Below are 17,806 nucleotides of genomic sequence, written 5' to 3'. Positions count from 1 at the left end.
TCACTCTGCATTTACAGCCAACGCTTTTGTCTCCTCCGTCTGTCGCTCAGCAGAGTGCTGACTCATCTCTTTAGACAGCAGGGGGGCTGCTGGTGGAGGAGGAGGTGGGCTACAAGATTGCGTGATTGTTGCTTTTTGCGTCTCGCAAAGAGGACACAACGCTCACGGATAACGCCGAGTGGAGGGAGACACAAACTAAAGCAACATCACATGTGAGGGTTGAGTGTGGACCCCACATGCTGCATCCCGACACGCCATGTGCTGCAGTCACTGTGTGTGTGTGTGTGTGTGTGTTTACAGTATGTCTGCACTTTGTCTCTGCTTGTATCCCAGCAACACTTTCCGCAACGTGCACACAAACACTCAACTTAACAGCCAGCTCTCATTAGGGAAAAAAAAGAAAATAACATAAGATAGTTACATAAGCCCTTCAAAATAAAAGGTGACATTTCATGCTGCAATACTAAACCTCTTTACGTCACACTAAAATTGTCAACTTATTTGGATAAGCTTTTTCATGTAAAATAGAAAAACACCAAATTGCGTTTAGAGTCTCAGCCTAACCCTGATCCAAACCTTGGCCTGGGGGCCATTTGCAGCCTGCAGCTGTTTTTTAGCTGTTTTTTTTTTTTTTATTGGCCCACGGCACATTTAAAAATGTAATTTAACAATTTTTTTTAATAAAAAAAAATTAACATGAATAACATGATATTGTGAGGCAAAATAATGTCATTTTAGTAGCATCAAGGTGAAACATTCATGAAAAAAGAAGCTTTTTAAAGTATTATTATTATTATTATTATTATTATTATATTAAGAGAAACAAACAAAACTAAGTAAAGTTGTCATTTTTAGAAAAGTGAAAAAACAGGTTGCAGAAAGATGATAATGTTACGACAATAAAGTTGAAATCTTATGGGAATAAAGTCAGAATTATGAGAGAAACATTGATAAGAAGAAAGTTGAACAAGTTGGAAAATGAAAAAATAATCAATAGCAGGAATGGAAAAAGTTTGAAGTATAAAGACTTTTTGAGGATAAAGTTGTAAATTTCCAAGAACAAAAGTCGTAATACTACCTTTGCTAAAAGTCACATAAGGCCCCCCTTTTCATAGCTGTCTAAGACAATGCCTGAGAATAAAGTTGTAAATTTACGACAATAAAGTCGTAAATTTACGTAGAAGAAAAAACGTGCACCTAGCTTTACGTAACAGCCATTGCCTGAGAATAGCTATGAAAAGGGGGGGACTTATGTGACCTTTGGCCTTGGGCGCGTGGAGGGGCGGGGTAAGGGAGGCGCAAGTGAGAAGGGCTAACATGCTAATCTGTTTGTGCTCAACTGCTCTGTTTTGCTGCCACGTTATAAATAAAAGCTTGCCTGAAGCAAGTGGAAAATGTCCTTCCTTCCTGAACAACTATGCTTGATTAATCTAATAATAATCTAATATTACAACTTTTTTCTCATAAATTTACAACTTCATTCTCATAATTTTACGACTTTATTCTCGTAAATTACGACTTTTTCTCATAAATTTACAACTTTGTTCTCAAAATTTCAGATTATTATTATTTTTTAATGTGGCCCTAATAGTGTGTCGTAATTTTTTTTACAAGAATAACATCAAAACGTCAAAAAGAGGAAAAGGTTGTAATTTTCTGAGAATAATGTTGTAACATTATGAGGAACAGTAGCATCAATTTGAAATAAAGTAAAAAGAAGATTTTTTTTATCACAATATTATGAAAAACAAACAAAACAACTTTTTTTTTAAGAAAATTAGGTTGTGGAAAAGCTTCTAAAGTTACGACAATAAAGTCAAAATGTTATGAGAATGAAGTCAGAATTATGAGAATAAAAAATGTACAAGAAGAAAGTTAAAATAGCTGGAAAATTTAGAAATGGAAAAAACAGCTGTAATTTCAAGAGAATAAAGTATAATAAACTTAAATTACATTACTTTTCCTCATAATATTACAAGTTTATTCTTGTAAAAATGCAACTTTTTTCCATTTCTGCTGTTGATTGTCTAAAATTTTCCAACAATTTTCTTTTCGTAATATTATGGCTTTATTCCCGTAATATTAGAACTTTTACCTCCAACCTAATATTTCCAAAAATTACGCCTTTATTTAGTTTTGTTTGTTTCTTCTAATATTACTACTTGACAAAATATTTTTCTTTAATATTTCAACAGTTCATCTCCAACAGTATGTTAGAGATGAACTTCTCCACTTTAGAAGATGAATTAAACCAATATCACCTCTCCCTTACATGTTGTTGATCTCCAGTTATGAGAAGGAAAGAAGACTCACACACCAAATTAGATTTCCAAAATGTATTGAAAAATAAGTTCTACTGATGATCTTATCAGTTCTACGAAGCCTCGGACTCCGCCTCATGCGTCTGTTCCCCGCTCCTCCGGCTCTATGAGAGAGAGTCTCGATCGATAGCCCCCTCAGTTGTTTTATACTTGTTTTGCTCAGGCCTTCGGCGCCAGCCTCTCCAACGTTAACTTTCTCCCGGATTCCGTGACGAAGTAGGGTGACGCCAACCGGAGATACTGCCGAGTTGTTCTGACTACATTGTGGACCGTATCTGGCTGCTGACCCCGGTTGGTGCAAGCTGTTTGTACACGATGTGTGAGCACCGCACTAGTTCTGATGAACCTTTGACACGCTTAAACAGTTGTCATTTATACAGCTCGTTATTTAATAAATCCTTTTTTCTATAAACTCCTTGTAATCACTCACTGAGTTACTAGATTCATTGATTTCACGACACTCAACAATCATCCAAACCAACAGACATCAATGCAACCACTTATTCTAAAATCTACTTGCAAGAATTACAACTACAAAAATTATGTTATTTTTCCTCATAATATAATGTTATTCACATAACTTTTTCTCTTAACATTTTGATTCTTTATTCTTGTGAAATTATTGCAGATTTTTCCATTGTTGCTCTTGCTGTTTTTTATTTTTATTTTTTTAGTCTTCTTATTAAAATATATTTGTAGTATAAATGCCATAAACGGCTGCCGTTCGAACACCTGGTTTACGTGCACACGCAAGTCCACATAAAACTACTTCCGGGTGAACTCGGAATTGCAAATACTAACCTATCATCCTCTTCACATTTCATTTAATTAATGGATGTGAAATGAGAAAAACACTTTATGCTTGTGCTTAAAAAGGAATTATGAGATGTGTCAGAGAAAATAATAGAGAAGCACTGCCCTAACCCCGTAATCCTAGCACACAACACACAACCACCATTTGTTCCTTATCCACCCTGGACTGCATCACCAGTCAATCCCAGCCACTGTATATTGCATCATGCATTTGCAGCGCACATTTATTCTATGTCGTGTAGATAGACTGTACGGCATGTGTGATGTAATGACTTGAACATACGCAAACACAGACCGTACATCCACAAACGCAGCAGAGAGCCAATGAAATCAAAGATGTCCTTCGCTATTCTTCCATCACATGACATGATGCATTCTGACTGACGGACGCCTGTTGCTATGGACACACCAAATCCAAATCAGGTGTCATTTGAAAGAAAATACGAGGCCACACTCATTTGTGATCTCATTTGCAAACACGAAGGTCACCACCTACTTTGCGACGCCTAACCTTTTCCAAACATGACACGTGCTTTTGCCAGGCAGTCAGCAATCACTCCAACATGTCACTCGTCCACATTTACACACTTTTTGGGAGTCACGCAGCAGTGCGGCAGCCATCCAGTAGGTGGCAGTGTGGTACTACCTGTACATGGTCAGTTTCGTCACCGACTTCAAATCCATCCATCCATCCATCCATCCATTTTCTATACCGCTTCATGTTTTTATTACAATACTGTTTTTATTAATAGTGCTTTTGCTGCAATGTTGTTTTTTAATGGTCTGCACAAAGGACATTAAAATGCACGGTTCATAATAATAACTTCAAATATGGCTTGGACTCACAGATCACTGTTTTTGTAGAAAATAAATAAATATTCCAGCATGATTTAAAATTGTATTTTATAACATTTAATTAACATTTGATCTGAAACACTTTATTTTAGAAAAATGATTTGCAATCATTTTATTAAAATGTTATTGTATACATGTGATTAAAATTTTATTTAGAAACATTTGATTAGAATTTCATTTGAAAACATTTGATGAAATGTTGTTCAAAAAAGCACGATTAACATTAGGTTTTTTGCTTATTTAAATTTTGGTTGGAAACATTTTATTTTAATGTTATTTTAAAAAACTTTATTATAATTTTATTTGAAAACATTTGCTTAACATTTTATATTAAAAAAAATTAAAATGTTCTTTGTAAACATTTGATTAAAAACTTTATTTGGAAACATTTTATTTAAATGTTATTTAAAAACCATCCATCCATTTTCTATGTCGCTTCTCCTCATTAGGGTTGCGGGTATGCTGGAGCCTATCCCAGCTGACATCGGGCAAGAGGCGGGGTCCACCCTGGACTGGTCGCCAGCCAATGGCAGGGCACATATAGACAAACAACCATTCACACTCACATTCATACCTATGGACAATTTAGAGTCGCCAGTTAACCTAACATGCATGTTTTTGGAATGTGGGAGGAAACCGGAGTACCCGGAGAAAACCCACACACGCACGGGAGAACATGCAAACTCCACACAGAAATGCCCAAATGGAGATTGGAATCCAGGTCTTCCCGATCTCCAGACTGTGTGGCCAACATGCTAACCACTCGGCCACCCTGCGGCTCATTATTTAAAAATATTTTTATTTCAATGTTATTTAAAAACACTTTTAAAAAATGTTATTTCCCAACATTTTATCCAAGTGTCTTTTGAAAACATATACAAATTTTATTTGAAAAGATTTTTACTTAAAAACACTTCATTACAATTTTAATTGAAACATTTTATTAAAATTTGATTTGACAATAGTTTATTACAATTTTATTTGAAAAGATTTAGCTAAAATTGCATTTGAATTCAATTCTAGCACATCTTTGGTTAATAAATATATTATTATTTGATTACTAACGTAGACGTTTCCAATATAATTGTATTTTAATTTGAAAAAAAAAACAAACATTTGTGATGTACCGCCAGGAGTACAGTTGAAATGGAATGTTTCAAGATAACAGAATGTCGTTTATTTATCGTTTATTTAAACTTGTTATTTATCATTCCATATACAAAATGGGACCCCAGTTTCGATTACAATTTAAACATACGCCATAGATATGAGAAAAGCTTGTAACGTGAATAAATATTCAAAGAGCTGGATCCAAATGTACGTTCTGATTATTTGACTGGAGTTTAAACACTGACTGGAGTGTTGGACAAAAAAAGGAGTAGCCTTAACTGAGCCTGTGGCAGTTAAACAAAAATGTCACAAAAAGTGACTTATTGTGTTGTAGGACTGGCAACACGCAGAATGATGCACATTCTGCCATCTAGTGGCAGAGCATTGAATTGTCACTATATGTAGCTCTGGCATAGGTAGATCATAAAGATATGAGTGTTTCCAGCACATAAACCATCACATACGTAAAATGAGGTAATTCTCACAGTGGTTGTGAATCACTGGTCTAGTACACAGCTAATGTGCCAATATGCTAATGCTATGATACGCATCCCTTTCCACAAGAAGGTGCTCTACGATATAACAGCAAATAAACAAAGAAAATGAGGTTGGCCGAATGATAAACTAGCATGATAACGTTTGCCATATTGGACTATTTGCAATGAAAACAAAGATACACGTGTCCAAGCTGCTGAGCAGTAAAGCAGCCCAGCCACATTCCTTGTAAAAAACATTATTGTGCAACATGGTTTACCTTTTTTTTTTTTCCAAAAAAATATTTCCATCATGCCACACCTCAAGTTGAGAGAATTTCGTCTTGACACTCTTTGGAATTTCTTAGGATCTTTTGGCACAAAATAAGTTTGTAACAGTGTCTTGTCAGCCGTGAAGTCAAGTGTGAGCGTTTAGAAAGTACCATCCAATGGTACACTGCATAAATAAAGTGACATCGTCTGTATAAATACTTCAAATATACTCAAATGTTATGTTGATCCACACAACCAGTGGACTTACACTTACACAGCATATGTGTGTGTGTGTGTGTGTGTTTACTCAGCGTTGAGTTCCGATCACGTGTGGGTTGAACTGGGAGATGATGATGGTGATGTCATCGCGGTACATGCGGGCCAGCTCCTCTGGCAGCGACAGCATCTTGGACAGCCTCTCGTGGTCCACCGTGCCGAACTCGTTGTTGCCCACGGCGTGACGCATCAGGTGGGTCGCCGAGTTCTGGTCTTCGAAGGCGGACGACGCACGGGCCTTGCGCTCCTCCAGCAGGCCCTGCATCTGTCCCAGGGTGACCCTGTAGCCCCCGACCGTGAGCGGCTGATGCTGGTGCACGCCTGTTAGGTACTGGCCCACAATGCGGATCACTTCCTGTCTGTGCAGCGTCTCCCAGAGGCCGTCGGAACCGATCACCTGCGTGGGACAGACTGGATGAAAGTACGCATCGACACATTGATTTTCTGCTTTTCCCTTTGAAGTGTGCTTGCATTGAGGCCTCAACGTTGATGCTCAACAAGGACGAGGTGAAAGGAAGAACAGAAAACACACGTCTGTCCGTGCAGCGTTGGAGAAAGTCAGACAAATAAGTCTCAATCTGCCTCACACACGGTGTGTTCAAGGACCGCCGAACAAACTGCCTGCAACGCCCGAAGAAGACACATTATATGTAAAAGCACAAATTGACTTACACGCTTTCTAACACAGTCAGTGCATCCAGTAAGCAAACAAATAACAGGCTCACACAGCTCAGAAAACACACTAATTAGTGACAGCACCACGGAAGACGACCAGCTCTCATTTAGCACACAGTTATCAATGATCCGGACAAATTTTCAAGATGAAACACTTTTCACGCACAACGTTATCATCAAACTTACTTTTTTGTTCATCTAACCCACACGCATCGATGAGCAACTTCACGCTGTCACCTTTCTTCTGCACTGTACTACCTGCTGTGGCTGTTGCTGAGGCGTTCGAGCGCATTACGTAAACCTTAGTGTACGCCGCTAATGTAGTCAAGCCGTTTTACATTTTTGCTTATGTACCCCCTACGGCAATTGTATGAACACTGTTACAGGCCAAGCCTGGCCCTTTAAGAAGAATTGCATTGTTGGAGGTTGAGTGTCTAGCTCTTCCCTCTCTCGCCTGTCTGCACCGCCCATTGTTTTCTGCCTCCTGATTGGCTGTAGACCATCGTGCGGTCCTGCCATGTTTCCTGTGTCATCGCTAGCTTGCTTGCTAGCTTGTAAATGAATCTTTGGTTCGTCTGCAGCAATATGTTTTAACAAGGGTACAAAAATGCTACAGTACAGCGGAATGGCGCCAGGACGACGAGACACGGTCACAGGAGTGAAATATGCGTGAGTGACCTAATAATTTCTTGTGTTGATCATTAAGGTTGATCATTAAAATTCAAACGGTTTGAACTGTTTTGAGAGTGTTGAAACAAGAGAGCAATGTGAGAAAATGTTAATGCCTGTCTGAGAAAAGTGAATAAAGTGTATGGTGACGCGTTTTACAGCCTTAAAACATACAGTATGTATAATAATTGTTAAAAAAAATGAAGTTGGCTACTTCGCGGATTTCACTTATTGTGGACTATTTTGGGAACCTATCCCCCACATAAACAAGGGAACACCACTGTACATAGTTTGATGGTGTTCTAGCAGGACTTCCAGGTACCATGCAGCGGGGCTCCAAGTGAGAGAGCAGTCGACAAACCCGGAAACCCAGTATCTTCCACCGCTGAGAGAGGCTGGTCATCTAGGCATTATTTTTCGGGTTATTTGCTTGAGACTACTGACTGTCACGCACATACGGGCATACGGGTGTCGTCCAGCGTTGGCTACATTAGCTGCCGTTTGACTGATGATCACATCGTGAGCCTCGTAAACTCCCCATGCTCCATCAAGTGTTTGTTCTTCAAATGCTGTATTAAATGAAAGCTTTTTAATGTGCTACCCCCATGAGATATTTTTCGTGGCATATTTTACAGGGTGCCAAATTTATATCACTGTCACAAACGACAGGTAAGTCCCACACAGCAGACATGTTTGTTTTGGGTTTGGCACGCTTGCGCAGTGTGAAGGAAAGTGGGGGCTGGAAACGATGCTGCGATAGTATGATCGGCTTTCAAAAAGTGAAAAAATAAAAAGTCTCACCAGGAAGCGATCCTGCGGCCTCAGCTTGTGATAGGTGATCTCCGGCTCGGCCGTCAAGTAAGGAGGAGTGTGGTAGTTTGGCGGGATGAACTTGGTGTGCTCGTTTTCATTCAGTTGATCGGGCCCAGATTCCAGCACTCCCTTCTGTAGCTCGATGCTCCACTTGAACTTCACGTCGCCGAAAGCGCGGAATGGCATGAGGAGACCTAGCAGGCGGTCCTGTCGTATGACCGTCTTCCTCTCGGACGAAGGGTGTTCTCCTCGTATCCGAGCCACCTCGTCCTCATTCTGAGCACTGTGGTCATTCGAGAGTGTGTGGGCGCTGAATGAACCATCCTCCTCCTGCACCCCTAACACCGCCCGAGCATCACCAGCATTGGCGATATACCTTTTAAAACCAGACAGCATATTTAAACCCCCTTCCCAACACATGACATATGTATTTATTCCTACAGGTCTGGTCCATCGATGTGAGCCACACATGCAGTTGCTCCAGAGAAGGCCACTCTGAGAACCCAGTAGTGCAGGAAAGCATTGGGGTCGCCAACCTGTTCAGACAAAATGTGATCCAATTACACACACCTTTAAATTGGACTTTAAAGTTACAGAGTAGCAGATGGACCTCCAACATCTGGAGCCCAAACAGGAAGGTCTAATAATTGTAAATAAAATGAATCCACTGGCTGGGAGGTGATGCAATGATGTGTGACGATCTATGCATCCAACAACACTGCAGTTCCGCTTAGCTTTTGGCTTTGACATGACAGTGGTTGCGTGTAGACGCTTGCAAGAAAAAACAATGGCAGACTCCAGGCTCATGCCAACCATGAATCCCGCTCTTCATGGTTGGGCAGCCATTCCTGAGACTTATATACAGTATGTGTATACAGCAATTCAAAAGTAATATTTCCATAATACAGTGGATGAAAGAACAGGTGATGAGTCTACTATGAAGAAATAAAAGACCTTTGGTCCTAAGACCAAGCTTTGATGGTAAGTGGCAGTTCCTTTCCTGTTGTCTCTCCCACCATTCTTCCTTTGTTTTTATTGATTTTGACATAACCACAAATCTGCTTTTGCAAAAACACACAAGCAATGATGATGAAGTTAACAATACTACAACACATAAACATAAAACACATAAAGTGACCCATTTTCATAAAAATGATCTCTTTGGCTTTAAAATTTTATGTCAAAAAAAGTGGTCAACCATGTCCATGACTATGTCAACATCGACTTCAGGGGGCACTTTAGTAATTACAACAGGGGTGCCCAAACTTTTTCCAACAAGGGCCACATAGTGAAAGACGCAAAGGTGCAAGGGCCACTTTGATATTCTGCAAAATAAAATGTAGATACGCTAAGACGTTATATATATCTTTCAAAGACAAAAGTGTATCTTTGCTTTATGATATAGGTGAAAAAGCCTATTATTGATATGAACTTCGGTCTTTGCTCTTTTTGCTGCTGTTTCTTTTTCATTTTCCAAATAACTCAACTTTGTCCTTAAATAATCTTTCTTTTCGTAATATTATGGCTTTAGTCCTAAAATAACTTGGAACAACAGCGACTCACCCACACTTGGTCTCCTAAATCCAGTTCTGGTCAGATTTTGGTGATGAAGAACGTAATTCCAGGTAGACGCTGGGTTTTCACAAGTAAGGGGTTTGGCTTCTCAAAATAATGTGTTCAAAAGAGTAATACCTTTGTGAGGTGTGATTTTTTTTTCCGAGTAGGCATTTTTGTGATGCAAATGTATTACTCTTTTGAACGCATATTGTTTTGAGAAGCCAAACTCCCTACTTGTGAAACCCCAGCGTCTACCTGGAACTACGTTCTTCATCACCAAACTCCGACCAGAACTGGATTTAGAAAACCAAGTGGGGGGTGAGTCGCTGTTGATGGACTACACTGTTGATGGGGATGTCATACAACTTCATGTCAAAAAATCCAAACTATCCCTTTAACATGTGAGAGAACGTACCTGAGCCTCCAAGGAGATGTCATTATCCAGCCTCTTGAAGGCATTCATCAAAGCCTCGCTGGTGTCTGGGACGTCACCAGGGCTGAAATCAGAGAAGACGCCAGAGAAATCATGACAGAAAAAGCAACAAACTACTATTTATTAGTATGTTTCCATGCACTAAATTACTCAGGTTACTAAAATAATTTCACACATCAGTGTGAGGTCCCAGTTTACATGCATGATCTCCAATGCAATTATTGGCCATACGCTGTGTGCCTCCCAAAACATTAGATGTCGCTGATGCTCCTTTCAGCATGGGTAAATGTTTGGCTTTTCTAGTTGATCTGTTACGTCACATACAAACAAGGTATCTCAGTTCAGTGCTGCTAAGTCCGCTTATTACAAGTATAAGCAACTACGGGCTTGTTTTTTTTGTAAAGTTGCTTGCAAATTCCCATGTTCACTGTTGTTTGGGGCTGGTTTTCAGCGAGGTAGTCGCTTGTTTCTCTCGCGAGACCAATGTTAGGTTGTGCCATGAGAAGGACTTCCACAAGCGACATTAGGTCTCTGTTGAAGTGATAACGCATAACAATTAACTATATGACTTGACTGGGATGGTTAGCAATTTGCACAGAAACAATACAGGTTGCCGCAGTGTGGTGGCTACTTATTTACATCACAAAGTATGACCGTTTGACCCTCCATTCATATGTACTGTACTAATTATGTCTTTCATAGCCACTAATGGTATACACTGACACAGATGTATGTTTTTCTCCACATTTATGAGCGTCCACATGTATGTAGCTTTAGTGGTTGTAAGCTACAACCACCGAACATGTACACATACTGTATCAGCTTGGACAGCTACTAGCAATGTGCATACAGTGAACGTTTATCAATTTCTTCACAATCATGACCCACCTGGCCACAATTAATTCCGGGTTACATTCTGCTTTGGAGACTGGCGTATGCACAGAATGTCGGCAGCGCTCCGGTAGCAAACACATGGAAGAGAGAACCAGTCTCCAATCGCATAATCTGGGTATGTTAATCTGATATTTAAAAAGCCAAACACGATCAAATGAAAGTGTTTACATGCTTGTTTAAAAGATGGTTTTACAAAAATGTGTGCAATAATTCAGTTTTTTTTTAGTGCATGTAAACGTACCGAGTGAGAAATGTATTAATCAAAAGTGAGCCGGCAGGAGTGAATCATCGCTTTCTGCGTTCCTCACCTGGTGAGATCAATCAACTCCTGCCAGTAGGTCCGCAGGCTGTTGAAGTACAGTGTCTGAGCCTCCCTGCTGAAGTAGTCGTTGGGGTGTTTGTGCCACTGAAGGATGGGACTGAGGGCCCTGCCACCCTCCACGGCGGCCTCCAACTCGCACAGTGTGTCGTGGGGCAGCAGTGACACTGCTATGTAGTAAAAGAGCCTCTCGCTGAGCGCCTGGTGGAGAAAAGAGATTGTGAAAGTTTGCAACTCCAAAAAATACCATATACAGCATCAGGGTTTCTGCTACATGCAATGGCAGGGCGCCACAGCTCAGTAAAAGCTGCCACTCCTTGGAAATGACTTTTTTTTTTTACGTGAAAACAATGTTAAGTAATACAGCGTACAGATGGACATATATGGTAAATCAGTGGTGCCCATTACAGCGATCCCGAAGGTAGTGTTGGTCGCATGTCACCTGCATCATTACTGTCACTTCGTAGATGTCATATGACATCAGTCAGCTGACATTAAGCGCCCTCCTGACTCGCTCTTGTGCCGCCGCGGCAACATAAAAACAGTGCAGAACAGCCACACACGGATAATGCAACTGTCATCTTTATTATTCCGATTACAGATGAAGTAACTCAGTGGTAAGATGCCTATATCTATGACAAATGTTATCCGTTCACTTGTAGCGGCTATTTATGGAGAAAAAAACAATTGTTTCATTGCTGCGCTTCGTGTCATGAATTCTACTATTTCACGATGAATTGGAAAACGTGCCCAGTGCTGAAAGCTTTTTAATATGTTGCCTTGACTAGAGCTGCATTGTCTTTCGCATAATCCTTTTAATTTCTCATATACAGTATCTGTAATGTTGTATAGCAAATGCTAACTGGACGTGATACATGATGAATGCTACGTAGCTATTTTCACTGACATATTACTCAGTTTATGTACACAACTATTGAGGAATTATGTGTAATTATCTTTATTGCCAATGTCAACTATTTTGATGACCTGTAAACTTTGAAACTGTGAATGTGAAATACTAATCATTAGTATTTAGTATAGTAGTTTCTAAGTTTACCACTTAGATTTTATATCTGCTCTATGTTTTATAGTAAGAGCACTCATGCAGCCCCAGACCAGGACTACCACCACCATGCTTGACTGTAGGTAAGACTGTAGGTAAGATAATGGGTGTGTGTTGACTCATTTTCAGTGATAGTAAATCTATACTGCCATACAAATTGTACACCGACTACTCCAAAGTAGACCCAAGTTCGATTTCTATAGTATAGTATAGTATAGTATAGTATAGTATAGTATAGTATAGTATAGTATAGTAGTCTTGAGAAGCTATAATAAAATGGTTGCTCAAATATGAGAGGTGTACTAACATTGTGAGATACTATATGTTGGAATGTCTTAATGATAGTGTTATAGAGCTCCACCTGTGCACAGGCACATCCAGCGTGGCCATCAAACACACCCAGCAGCATTCCTCTGGTCTGCAGGCATGTCGCGGCACTGCGGCGGTCTTCTATCGGAGCGTTTGCTGGCAGCTGATTACTCTCAAAGCCCATCACGGATGACAGGTTCTTGCCATCAAACTCGGGTACCTAGAACCAGCACACATACAGAAAAAACATTTACGTGGACATGACTTGGATTAAATTAAGTGATGGTGATTCCCAGCGAACCTTGAAGCTGTACTCGTTGGCTTTGAGGATGGAGTTGACCTGCGGTGGAGTGAGGATGTAGCTGTGGAGTGCTGAGGTGGTCTGGTAACATCTTGAGGGAGCAGGACATATGTGGGATGGGCGCCTTGAGGCAGGTCCCCAGGTGACGGACCCTAAATGGTGATGCTGGCATGGTACCAGACTGGAGGATAGGACGGTTGCCCGCGGCAAAACCCTGAGCAGCTGTGACATCACGGGCATGGCTGATGGTGCACTGCAAGCACACGCGGGGTCCGAAAGGATGACATATTATTTTTTAGGATTTTTGCCTTTGAAGTGTAGACTTTCTGATTCATCTTAAGTGATTTTACTTGTATGAACAGATCATTTCTACTGCCATGCATTCCTGTGGTAAAGAGGCTGCTTTAGAGGTTCCACTTTAACTGCTTCTGTCATTTTGGCATAAAGTGGCTACATTTTCATTTAGTATCTGCTAGGGCTGGGCGATATATTGATATTTTAAAAATATCGATATTTACTTTAAGCACGATATCAAAACCAACCATATATGTAGTTGATACTGATATAGACTGGATTTGTGCTGTATCTCCACATCCCTGCATACAGGAGGAGGGAGGAGGGGCGGAGCAGAAGCCGGCGGCTCCAGTCGAAGCGACAGCAAGGAATAAGCGGCAGCTCAGTACCGTGGAATTCAGAGCATAAAAAATCTTTTTCACCACCTTAAAACTTGGCACAAAATCCAATACGAGGAATGTGTGAAGCTGAGCGCCGTCTGCCGCACTCCGGTTCTTGTCCTCATGAAAGGAAAAGCAAAGTGGTGTGCTAATATAAAGGTGTCCTATCACATTGCTAAGATATGGTCCCCGTTGCAACAGTGGAAAAAACGGCTTTAAAAACCTGCTGAAAATGATGGACTTAAGATGTCCAGCGAGCTTGGCAGTCACAATTATTTAGCACGACAAGCTCAACCACAAATGTACAAGGACGATTGACAGACAGTTGCTAAGCCTGATGCATTTGACAGGTTGGTGTTCCTGGCACAAAATAAGGACATGCTTGGGTCTTTGAAAAATGTTTACCGGTACCTAAAAAATACTGTTCAATTTTTGAGTTGCTGACATTTTAAAATTTCCTCTTGAAACGGGCACTCCTTCATATTTTGTTCTTTTGTTATTATCTGAGGATTTCAGCATAGCTAAAGGTTTGTATATATTTAGCTTTTTCTGTATTTATTTCAAAAAGAGAATGGCCTACTTTATTTTAGAGGCTATTTTTACATAAGATTTTTGTATGTGCATCTTGGATAAAGCTTTAAAACGTCCTCATGGTAAGTATTCATTTTAATAAAACAACTTCACGCGCATATTTGGTGTTGATTTTATCCAAAACTCACTTTGCTTAAAAGATATCGGGATATATATCGTATATCGATATTCAACCTAAATATATGGCGATATGAGTTTCGCTCCATATCGCCCTAGTATCTGCCTCTTTGACGAATTCCAACCAATCACTTCACACTCATGATTCCAGCGGACAATGCAGCTGATTGTGCTAACTTTGCAGGAACTACAGATCCCTTGAGGGCAAAGAAGCCCAACGTGAAAATAACATGTCCTCAGGGACGCAAAACACAGCAGGCAGCATTACACCGATTAAGTAATTCTACTTGGCAGTTTCCAACACGCATGACACCTGCATAACCTAACCACAGGCATCAACTCTAAAGCCAATTTTATATAATAAGGTATTATCTATCATCACGGTGGCCGAGTGGTTAGCAAGTTGGCCACACAGTCAGGAGTTCGAATCTCCACTTGGGCATTTCTGTGTGGAGTTTGCATGTTCTCCCCGTGCGTGTGTGGGTTTTCTCCGTGTACTCCGGTTTCCTCCCACATTCCAAAAACATGCATGTTAGCTTAATTGGCGACTCTAAATTGTTCAAAGGTATGAATGTGAGCGTGAATGGTTTTTTGTCTCTGTGATTGGCTTGCAACCAGTCCAGGGTGTACCCCACCTCTCGCCCCAAAGTCAGCTGGGATAGGCTCCAACATACCCCTGCAACCCTAATGAGGATAAGCGGCATAGAAAATGGATGGATGGTATCATTTATCATCTATTACACATATACTTGTTCATTATACCATGTTTATGTCGCCAGTAAGCTACTTACTATTTATTCTCTATTACTCACTCTGTTCATGCCATTCTTCTATGGAACAAACGTGCCAAGGTTCTGAAACCAATGCACAGAGTGAACTCTATTCCTGCCGGTTTGGAGGCGAGAGACGAGGAAAACAGGCACGCATGCCCATGGCAATATATTAAGGCCGGCAAAATGATCCAGTTCATTTTCATTCATTGCGTGATCAATTTGTTATCGTCCCAAGCCTAGTGCCAACGAGACATTTTTTTCTGAACGAGAAATCTTGTCAAGTTTTAACCTCGCAAGATCTTGTGACAACCCTAATTATTAGTATCAACATTTCAACTTTTTTTTGTGCCTTTTCCTTCTATTGTTTTCCCATTTTTGCTGTTTTATTTCTATAATGCACCACATGCCAACAAAAAACAAACAACAACAAACCATAGGTTGCAAATGACCCCCTTTGAACTAAGGTATTGTTTATCTTATCCCTACATATCTATTCCTGCAAAGTGTTTCCGTCAGCTTTTACTTCATTTATTTATTTATTCTGTATTAATTATTTTTCAGTATGTTTATTTTCTAAATATTGATCAAGCTATCTCCAAACCCTATTAACTTTACTACTACACATTTATCTTTTTCTTTTACTACTTAAAAAAACAGGTAGAACTAGCACATGTTTAAACTGCTGAGACAAGAAGGGGTAGGATTGAATTAGCTCTGCTTCTTCCTACTTCTTTTGGAGCATGTTGAATTGAGCAAGTGTAAACGTGTGGTGTACTTCAATGTCGTTTGTTAAAGCACATTCTAAACAAACTAAACCAAACTCGTAAAATATGAGCAACAGTTCTCAGTATAATGCAATGCAGTTCCACTCCAAGCAGGCTTAACATTTTGTAAGAACTCTGTGATGTCATTAAATTGTCCATAATGCGTTTGTTACAGTGAGGTTACTTAGCACTAAACACGCACTGGTAGTCCAAGCCAGTAACTTAATGCCTTGGGTCTTGACTTGCAGCTCAGCATACTGTAGGTCAGCAGACAGGCTAAAAATACTTGATGCAGGACGTTTGCACGGTGAGAATGTTTTTTTGTGGTCATCACCTACTGAGTGTGGATGTGCTTTGACTGTTACATAATCACAATTATTTGTCAGTAAGGCTATTCTACTCGGTTGATACAGTAAAAAAAAGAACATCTCTCTGGTGCATGTAACAGCCAAACAATATATACACGACGAATTGAAAGTGCAACAATATGAAATGCAAAAAACTAAACTTCTCACTCAGCAAGCAAATGTGTAAGCTAGCAGGAGGAAACAATGCTAACCATAATACGCTACTAGCTTGGGGGTTACACCCACTATACTATTACGGTGAAACAGGTCATGTCCGCTGAAAAACGTATGGTTTTATCAGCTCAAGTATGTTCTTTTCTACACAAGCGAAGGTGAAAAAAACCCCGCAAAGCTAACTCACCTTTACCAAAGAATGCAAAGAACTTATTTAAGTTCATGGCTTGCCACCAAGCACTCCATGACTACGCCGTTCACCATCGCCGCACTGCAAAGTGGAGCCCGATTGGCTGATCACTGACAGCGCCCATGACGTCACGCCAGAACGTAAAACTGGGCTTTCAAAATAAGAGGGATGACTTTCGCAAGGGTTTGTGACCTTAACCAATGGCTGCTTTAAAAACCCTTTAGAGCCTGAGGTCATACCTGTCAATGTTTGCATTTAAAAATAAGAGACGTCCGGAAAATAAGGGAAATTCGACTGCCCACTGCCAAAAAAAGAAATTAAGTATGTTTGGGTGTATTGACTTTAGCTTTGGATTTTCGATTACACAAGAGTGTATATATACCTTCCTTAAAATGTTAATATGTATTATGTATATTTTAGGCAGAATTTTTAAAATATTAACTCATAAAGTGGAAAAAATTACAGTATTAATATCCACTATTCATTACTTATTAATATTGGGAAGCTGATATTTTTTGTCCTGAGGACTTTGAGTGTGACTTTATATTTTCAACCTGACACTGTAGAAAAATAATGCTTGAAAAATAAATGTCATTTGAGCAGTTTCAGGGTCTAATAAAATACTAAATGAAATGCATTTTATGGAAATGATTTTATTTTTTTGTCCAATAAAGGGTTAAAAGCACCAAAAATATAATCCATATTTGATACGTATATTTAAAACATTGACAACATCAAAGGAAAAAAAAATGTAAAAAAAAAAAATTACATCAGTTTTTGGGAAGCTGATATTTGCCATTAGGTTCAAATGCGTTTTAATTTTAATGACCTCATAAGCGTTAATATGTCTTACACCACTTTTTTACAATACAAATACAAATAATTATAATAGTTAAAGCATTTCAGTAGCTAATCAATTAAATACAATATAATTGTACCCCGTCTGTCGCCCAAAGTCAGCTGGGATAGGCTCCAGCATGCCCCCTAAAGAGGAGAAGCAGTATAGAAAATGGATGGATGGA

The 17,806-nt window shown here is 39.7% G+C and overlaps 1 protein-coding gene across 1 annotated transcript; it reads right to left on the bottom strand.

The window, feature by feature from the left end:
• Positions 1-5,159: 5,159 nt before the first annotated feature.
• pdp1 (pyruvate dehydrogenase phosphatase catalytic subunit 1) lies at positions 5,160-16,873 on the bottom strand. The gene is made up of 8 exons (XM_054781172.1): positions 16,782-16,873; positions 13,155-13,407; positions 12,906-13,073; positions 11,471-11,682; positions 10,251-10,332; positions 8,720-8,814; positions 8,267-8,654; positions 5,160-6,518 (listed from the first exon to the last, which is right to left on the bottom strand). Exons 2-8 carry the CDS (start codon positions 13,392-13,394, stop codon positions 6,153-6,155), a joined length of 1,551 nt encoding a protein of 516 aa, XP_054637147.1. The 5' UTR covers positions 13,395-13,407; positions 16,782-16,873; the 3' UTR covers positions 5,160-6,152.
• Positions 16,874-17,806: the final 933 nt, after the last annotated feature.

Source organism: Dunckerocampus dactyliophorus, chromosome 7 (assembly GCF_027744805.1).
Source record: "Dunckerocampus dactyliophorus isolate RoL2022-P2 chromosome 7, RoL_Ddac_1.1, whole genome shotgun sequence".
Taxonomy (NCBI): domain Eukaryota; kingdom Metazoa; phylum Chordata; class Actinopteri; order Syngnathiformes; family Syngnathidae; genus Dunckerocampus; species Dunckerocampus dactyliophorus.
Note: the sequence above shows the minus strand (reverse complement) of the source record. Positions and strands in the feature narration are given on the sequence as shown.